This window comes from Physeter macrocephalus, chromosome 1 (assembly GCF_002837175.3).
Source record: "Physeter macrocephalus isolate SW-GA chromosome 1, ASM283717v5, whole genome shotgun sequence".
Lineage (NCBI taxonomy): Eukaryota > Metazoa > Chordata > Mammalia > Artiodactyla > Physeteridae > Physeter > Physeter macrocephalus.
Genome location: NC_041214.2, coordinates 26,382,319 through 26,391,417, shown reverse-complemented (window position 1 = coordinate 26,391,417; position 9,099 = coordinate 26,382,319). Strand labels below are relative to the sequence as shown.

At 38.1% G+C, this 9,099-nt stretch overlaps 1 protein-coding gene across 1 annotated transcript in view; it reads left to right on the top strand.

Moving 5' to 3' along the window:
- ATP1B3 (ATPase Na+/K+ transporting subunit beta 3) overlaps nucleotides 1-7,563 on the top strand; it is a 48,804-nt gene extending 41,241 nt beyond the window's left edge. The window contains exons 6-7 of the mRNA XM_024131830.3: nucleotides 4,546-4,632; nucleotides 6,888-7,563. Coding sequence (XP_023987598.1) covers nucleotides 4,546-4,632; nucleotides 6,888-7,058 — 258 coding nt within the window. The 3' untranslated portion in view covers nucleotides 7,059-7,563. The remainder of the gene's footprint in view (nucleotides 1-4,545; nucleotides 4,633-6,887) is intronic.
- Nucleotides 7,564-9,099: the final 1,536 nt, after the last annotated feature.

Here is a 9,099-nt window from a genome sequence, read left to right as displayed (position 1 = left end):
CACACACCCACACACACACACACACACACACACACACACACACACACACACACACACACACACACACACACACACACACACACACACACCCAGAAGGGCAAAAGCCTTCCACTCCTTTCCTAAGGTTTCACTTCTGTAAGCCTTTGGCCAGTATAAACTACTCCATGTTAACTCTTCACTTAGGATTATAAATGGATTTTTCTCCTTGTTATCTGTTATGTATCTTTTGCTTCTAGAATAGTTGGGGGAACATCTGGTCTAATGACTCAGATTTCAATTTGCTGTCCCTTTTGCTTTGAAGAGTTGTGTGGAAAGTACATAAAATAATCAAAATAATAGATGGGGTTTTTGTTTTGTTTATTTAGTTGTGGAATATTTTTGTTTTTAGAAAAAACACACAAAATTGGAGGAAATCTTTGTAAAACTGCATTTTACTCGTAGGCTAGTCACAGAGGAGTAATCAGGTGGAATCCATAAATTTTCGAGGTGTGGCTCTGTGAACAGATGGCAACATTTACTGCATATCACCATTGCTGTTTTCCATTAGATTTGTCTACAATCAAGTGTTCTTAGTGTAAATTCTTTAGTTGACTTACTTTTTATATAATACATTTGTCTTTTATTTTGTCTTGTATTCTTAACTTTGATCTCCTTTTATTTATTTATTTTTAAGGATTTTTTGGTCTTGTTTTTGTTTATTTATTTATTTATTTGGTTGGGCCTGGTCTTACTTGCGGCAGGTGGGCTCCTTAGTTGCAGCTTGCTGGCCCCTTAGTTGCAGCACATGGGCTTCTTAGTTGTGGCATGCGAACTCTTAGTTGAGGCACGCGTGTGGGATCTAGTTCCCTGACCAGGAATCAAACCCCGGCGCCCTGCATCAGGAGCGTGGAGTCTTATCCACTGTGCCACTGGGGCAGTCCCTTAATTGCTTTCATACCAGTTGAGAGTCGTGGAAACACTAAAACATTGTTGACAGAACATGCTTTTAGAGGTGGCCTTTAATTTTAAAGGATGGTTCCTGCAAACGATGTAATGTTCATATTTATGTCATTAGTGTTTTTTTTTAATTTTCTTACAAAAATGAATCGTGTTCGTTTAAGAAAATTTAGAAAAATGCAGAAGGAAAACATTTGGTAAATGCTACCCAGAGTTAATCACTGCTTAGAACATTTGGTGTGTGTTCTTCAAGTTATTTACAGATGATGACTATACAGAGGAACCAAAATACATTAGTTTTAAACCTTTATTTTGTTTTCAGTGGAACTTAGTGACTGCTAATATACTCTTGGACTTAGTTGCTCATGGTTTCCAATATGATGCCATTCGTATACTTAGAAAACCATGACATGTAGCTTCACCATAAAGTATCTCATCATTGTTCAGATATGCATTTTATTATTTCACAATTTCTAGATGTTAATTTTAAGTAAAAGTCTGCCAACGTGATGGCTTAGGCACAAACCCATAGAACAATTAATTGAGCATGTGACCATAACTCGGAGCCTCAGTTCCCCTCTCTATAACTGATCCTACACACTTAAGGGTTTTAGGCCTAAATGAGGTAAATATAAACTGAGTGTGGTATCTGGCTGAAAATGCACACTGAAGTGCTCAATAAACTGTAACCCAGGACTTCCCTGGTGGCACAGTGGTTAAGAATCCACCTGCCAGCGCCGGGGACATGGGTTCAATCCCTGGTCCGGGAAGATCCCACATGCCGCGGAGCAGCTAAGCCTGTGCGCCACAGCTACTGAAGCCTGCCCGTACATGCCACAACTACTGAGCCCGAGTGCTGCCCGTGCTCTGCAACAAGAAGCCACCGCAATGAGAAGCCTGCGCACCACAATGAAGAGTAGCCCCAGCTCGCCACAACTAGAGAAAGCCCATGCGCAGCAATGAAGACCCAACATGCCAAAAATAAATAAAATTAATTAATTAATTAATTAAAGAAAACCTTTTACATTTTGGGGAACATCTCTGTGTTTCTATGAATTATTAAGGAAAAATAGTTTGAAAGTAATGTACAGAAGTACTTATATCAAAGTGACTATTTTTTTCTCCTATATAAAATGTTATTTTAGACTCTTTTTAAGCATGTATTCTGTTTTTATTTATTTGTTTTTCATTTTTATTGGATTATAGTTGATTTACAATGTTGTGTTAGTTTCAGGTGTACAGCAAAGTGAATCAGTTATACAGACACTTATATCCACTCCTTTTTAGATTCTTTTTAGACTTTTTTTTAATTAAGGAGTACAAACGTAGGGTGCTGTTTGAATAGTGATTGAAAAATGGCTTCTACAGTTTCCCTTAGCCTTGTTATTTCCTGTTCTTTTTTTTTAAATTTATTTATTTATTTATTTTTGGCTGCATTGGGTCTTCGTTTGAGTGGGCGCTGCTCTTCCTTGTGGTGCACGGGCTTCTCATTGTGGCGGCTTCTCTTGTTGCGGAGCACGGGCTCTAGGCGTGCCGTACTTGTGGCACGTGGGCTTAGTTGCTCCAGGACATGTGGGATCTTCCCCGACTAGGGCTCAAACCCATGTCCCCTGCGTTGGCAGGCGAATTCTTAACCACTGTGCCACCATGGAAGCCCCTCTCCTGTTCTTTTTACATATTGTTGATCTGGATCGTTAGAACTTGCCCTTTTTGTGGGTTGTCATCATCGCTTTATGCTTTGCTGTCTTGCCTGTGTTGCTTGTCCATGTGTTTCTCTCACCCCATGCACATCTGCTACTTCATGGTGGTTAAGTGAAGTAAGCAGAGAGTACGGCTTCCCTTAGAGGAGATTCTTAGTTTTGCTATAGTGTTTCATGTATGCTTTCAAAAGTAGAAATCCGTTTATTCAAATCTAAATGCAAACATTTAGTAATGTTTTATTTTAATTAGTGCCTTGTGAAGTTGCCACTGATTTTAATCATTGTTGTCTGTCATCTACTCAGTATGTGTAAAAGTTACAGTCATTAATATTGGGTCTATTCAGAATGTGTTACATGAGAATTTTCATAAATTGCTTATTTTTCAAGAAGAATACTAGATTTGTATCGTTATCATGTATATCAGTTTTTTTTGAGGTTTGGTTGATTTATAATATTACATAAGTTTCAGGTGTGCAACACAGTGCTTCACAATTGTTAAATATTATACTCCATGTATAGTTATTATAAAATATTGGCTGTATTCACTGTGCTGTACAATTTATCCTTGTAGCTTATTTTTTTTTATTTTTTAATAAATTTATTTTATTTTATTTATTTACTGTTTTTGGCTGCGTTGGGTCTTTGTTGCTGCGCGCAGGCTTTCTCTGGTTGCGGTGAGCGGGGGCTACTCTTTGTTACAGTGAGCAGGTTTCTCATTGCAGTAGCTTCTCTTGTTGTAGAGCACGGGCTGTAGGCGCATGGGCTTCAGTAGTTGTGGCACGCGGGCTCAGTAGTTGTGGCTCGCGGGCTCTAGAGCGCAGGCTCAGTAGTTGTGGCGCACAGACTTAGTTGCTCCGCAGCATGTGAGATCTTCCTGGACCAGGGCTCGAACCCGTGTCCCCTACATTGGCAGGCGGATTCCCAACCACTGTGCCACCAGGGAAGCCCAGCTTATTTATTTTATACATGGTAGTTTGTACCTCTTAATCCCCTACCCCAATATTGCCCCTCTCCCCTTCCCTCTCCCCAAAGGTAACTACTAATTTGTTTTCTATATCTGAGAGTCTTGTTTCTTTTTTGTTGTATCAGTTTTTTGTTTGCTTGTTTGTTTGTTTAAATTTATTTTTTGGCTGTGCCTAGCAGCATCCCGGATCTTAGTTCCCTGACCAGGGATGGAGCCCGTGCCCCCTGCAGTGGAAGCGCAGTCTTAACCACTGGACCGCCAGGGAAGTCCCTGTATCAGTTTTTTTAATACATGGAATATAATTGCAGTAGACATATAATACTTCTAACTGATTTACATGTGCTCGTAAAAATTATTCAAGGGATATGTGGTATTTAAATTGGTGAGAAGGGTATTCCTTGGAGTGCTTTAAATTTTCCCTAACAGTTTGTCAGCTGCATCATAGTTTCCACCTCTGGTTACAGTTATCATGGTTGTTAATCATGTGGAACTTTTGGACCTGCTGCCTCCCAGGCCTGAGTGGTAACTTCTAGGTGTGGCAGCTATTGCTTTCCAGTCTGGGAGCACAATATTTTATTCATTTTAGGATTCATTGGTCCCAGACCTACTTGTGCATTCCTGCTGTCAGTGGCTGGAGAACTGGCATTTGGTAGTTGGAAGGCAGATAAGATTTTACAGACATTGCATGAGTAGATCTGGCTGTAAGTTAAAGGGACTGTCATGGAAAAGTATATAAGATATATCAGGACATCAGGATAGTTTGTGTCAAAGGGTTTAAATCAACATGAGTAAGTCTCTTTTCAAAAATACACTTGTAGTGAATGCAGTTGGAGCAACTTTGTAGTTTCTTCATACTGTCCATAATTGATACTGCTTTAATAAAAATACATTTTTTAAAACTATTTTTTGTGACCTAAAAAGGGTTTGTTTTGTTTTCAACTTTAGGGTGAAAACACAGCAGTGCTATCAACTTATCCTTCCAATGGAATGATAGATTTAAAATATTTTCCATATTATGGGAAAAAACTGCATGTAAGTATTTGGAAGTTCTTAAGTGGTAGTGACTCTTGGAAACTTGGTAGTCTGTATTAAAATGCCAGTTGTCTAGATTAGGTAGACGTATGCCCTGTGTAACGTGTGCATCATCTATTCTGGTTTTTAAATACAAATGGTGATGGCAAATGGAGACTCCAGATCTTAACTACAAGCACAAAACCGAAGCAGCTAAGTTAAAGGATGATTATTTTCAAAATACAGTTTTCTCTTTCATTTCTTAGGGTGTGCTTATTTAAAGAATATGGAGAAGTAATAAAGAAGTCATTACCCAGAGATAACTATTACTGTAGTGTAATTTCTTCCATAGTTTTTCTTTAAGTATATGTATATAAATAGCATTTTGTATGTATACTACTAAACTTTTTATTTTGAAATGATTTTAAACATAAAGTGGTTAGAATAGTACAAAGGGTTCCTATAGACCCTTTACACAGATTTCCCATTTGTCTTATCAGTCTCTATCTCTCTCTCTCTCTCCCTCTCTCTCTCTCTCTCTCTCTCTCTCTCTCTCTCTCTCTCTCTATATATATATATATATATATATGTATATGTATATGTATGTATAATTTTTTTTCCCCTGAACCATCATTGGCACTCAGTGATAAACATGGTGCCTCTTTACACTAAATGCTCTTTACATTAAATTTCCTAAAAATAAGGACGTTATCATATATAACCATTAGCATTGATACTGTACTATAATCTACAGATCTTGTTGAAGTGTCACCAGTTGTTTCAATAATGTCCTTTATTGCAAAAAAAAAAGTTTTTTCCTGGTCTAGGATGTTACACTGTTAGTCACCTATAACCTGGAACAGTTCCTCCATCTGTCTGTTTCATGCCCTTGAGCTCTTCAAAAATGAGTACAGGCCTTTTTTGGCTTACTTTGTTGGTTTATGTTCTTCAGTTTGAGTTTATCTCATGTTTTTCATGTTTAAATGTAGGTTGTACATTTTTGGCAGGAATGCCTCAGAAGAAATGTTACATCCTTTTCAGAATAGCATATCAGGAGGGACGTGGTGTTGAGTCCCATTAATGGTGATGTTAACCTTGTTAAGGTGGTGTCAGCCAGATTTCCCTAATGTAAAGTTATACTTTTTTTTTCTTTGTGATCAATAAGTATCATGTGGGGAGAATACTTGGAGAGTTTATATAATTATTTCTCCTATAACTTTAGCATTTGTCAATTCTTTCCACAATCAGTTACGAATAGAACTGTTCTCAAATGTTTTTTCTAATTTCATCTTTTCTTTTTCCTTACTAGTTGGCATTCCACTCTAAGGAAGAGCTTTTCCTTCTCCACTGTTTATTTATTTATATCAGTATATTCTCATGGATTCTTATTTAATTCAGGGGTTATATGTTATAATCATTTATTTTGGTGCTAATGTTGTCCCAGATTTGGCTGGTGGGAGACCTTCAGGCTGGTTCTGGCTCCTGTGTCCTTTAGACATGTTCCCTTGATTCCTATAGCACTTCCTTACTTTCTGACACCACAAGATGTTCCAGGTTCTTCTTGTACTTTTCCCTGCCTCAGCCCTGGAATCAGCCCCTAGTTCCTTTTAGTGAAGAATTGTATTTAGAAACCACAGTGATGGCAAAACAATTATGAGTATATTTGTACCAAGTCACACAGCAACCATAAGTAAGGATGTTAGAAACCTAAGTAACATAATCAGTGAGGTAGATCTTCTGTATGTTTATCAGACATACTAATATGTAGATACAATACATATCCTTCTCAAACACCCAGAACAGTCACAAAACTTTATCATAAAAAATGCATGCTCAAGTTTCATAAAATAGAAATATATTACAATAATACTTTGTGATCACAATGCAGGAAAACTAGAAATTATTGAAGTAAAAGGGCCCTTCCAAAAGAGGGAGGAGGTGGGAACTCTCTAATCAACTCTTGGGGAAAGGGGGAAACTCAAACCAAGATTATAGAATATCTAAAAAATAATGAAGCACAACATAATCACAACCTATGGAATATATTTAAAGCAGTGCTTAGAGGAAAATTCATAGTCATAAACACTTTTATCAATAAAAATTAAAGTGAAAATAAATGAATATCCAGCTAAGGGGAAAAAAAGGTAGAGGATTAAAAAAATCATAGATCTAATTATTAAAATCTTGTTTTTTTAATTTTACAGAATAAACAAACTCCTGATAAAGTGTAAAGTTATTGCAGAATCTGAATTAATGTATTTTCCTTTATTTGCCAGGGGAGCTATCTACAGCCATTAGTTGCCGTCCAGCTCATCTTTGGTAATAGAAATGACATAAACGAAGTCACAGTTGAGTGCAAGATTGATGGATCACCCAACCTAAAAAACCAGGATGATCGTGACAAGTTTTTAGGACGAGTTGTATTCAAAATCACCATGCGTCCATAGTAGGAGTTAAGATATCTCCACAGAGTAAACGTTGTGTTGTCTGTCTTCATTTTGTATCAGCTGGACCTGCCATTCCAGAATTATGGGACCGCCTTGGAGAAAGGTGGAGTGGTACATGACACTGGGGTAACATCATAATGTGCTTCCAGATCATAGCGTTCAGTATCCTTCAAAGTAACTGCCTGTTGCCTCTGCTGCGTTTTGAACGATGTACAGTCACCAGATAGGGATTGTGAACACCTGATTCTGAACATGTAGGATGGGGGTCTTGGCCAATTTTTATGTGGTTTAATTGCCAAGTGTCTAAAGCTTCATGTGCTGTGCTATGTAAATATTTTATAGATTTAACACTGGTTAACTGTCACATTTTGATGCCAGCAAAGTTTTAGGGGATAAAATGGTACCTGACCAACGTCAAATGACTTTATAGCTGCAAGAAATGCAGTGTGTGGAGAAGCTCTGTATGTGAGGAGGAAAAAGGAAAATAAAAGTGGATTTGAAAGGTTGTCTTGGATGTTTTGTAAAATTATTTTTTACATGCTGAATTAGTCTGTGGATCTTTTTGACTAGGAGCACAACCTTTTTGTTGTAAAACATGTAAAAACAAACAAAAAAAGTGATGGGATTATTTTCAGTGCTGGAACTAAATCTTTTAAAGTATTAAGATTAAAGTATTTTAGACCATAGATAAAAACTGCATTTTTAGGTTAGCCGGTAAGAATATGTGCACCTAAATTTTTATGAAATTAAATTCATAAGATTTAAATTGTATAATAGTTTGTGAAATCTTACAACTGCTTTTATTTAGCAGACTGTGGACTCTACGAATTGTGAAATATAAAAACTTGGAACTTACTCAAAGCTTCAAACCAAACAGTTTTATTTCAGCATTGTCTGATTAGTGTCATGAAATATTTACTCCTTCAGTCTGAGGTGTTTGGTATGATTCTTTGTCATAATGTGAGCTACTTTCTCCTCTGTTGAGAAAGGTGTGCTTCCCACATGATCTGTGGTTTTTTTAAAGCCCATTTTTTAAAATTGTTACTTTTCTCCTTAAAAAAAGGCAGGGCTAATATTCTTGAGGTTTTCTTTGTGTTGGTGCAAGCCAGGACGAGTGGGATCCAACCCAGCTGGCTCAGGAATGGCTGTCTGGAGGAAACATGAGTGCTCTGGGTGGCCTTGACTGGCCAGATGGGCCTTGGTGGCCCAGGAGCGGCCTGAACGCTTTGGTAGTTGTCACTCAGCTCCATTGGGAGGTTTGCTCTGTCACTAAGATCTTAGTGATAACAGATATTCATTTTAAAAGCCTCCTTTGCAACTGAAGAAAATGATTCTTGGAGTTGTTAATAAAGCAAACCTACCCTATCTCTTAAAAGTATAAAACAAGGAGAAAAGATGCTGTGATGGCAGAGCAGTGTCATGGGCTGCAACCAGGACATCATTTTAGTTGGCCAAGTGTGAACGGGTCCTCAGCAGCTGTCAACTTTGGCTCGTGTGAAATCCATATCGTTAAATTAAGTATTCAATTAAATTTGTATTTTTGTATCTTTTGAAGTAAAGTGCGGGTGGAATTTTTGTTTTAATGAGCTTAGGCAAAAGCAAAGTAGTTTTCAGAACATGTGACAAGAATTGAGATATCCAAAATGGGTGAGTGGGTTTTGGAAAGAAAGAAAAAAGGAACATAGACATGAGTCCCATTTGTGCCTCCTTGGTTCAGAAGGTTGGCTGGCCGTGTGGCTTGGCCCCTGACTGCCTGTGACCTTAGTTGACCTACCCAACTCTTCCTGGCTCTCTTTTGTGTTGAAATTAGGGGAGTTTAGCAACTTTATCCCAAGCCTGCTGTGGGCCAGGTAATGAGTTGCCAGACTCTGAGGATAAAGAGGTGAAGAGACGTGGTCTCTTGAAGATCTTAAACTAGGAGGGAACAGGCTCTGAGATGATGGCAGGTACGTGTGAGGGAGGTGGGGGGCCTGGGTTATTCCAAAGCTCCCCCAGACAGTCAGTATGGGAAGGGGCTGGGTCTGTATGGGACCAATGCAAA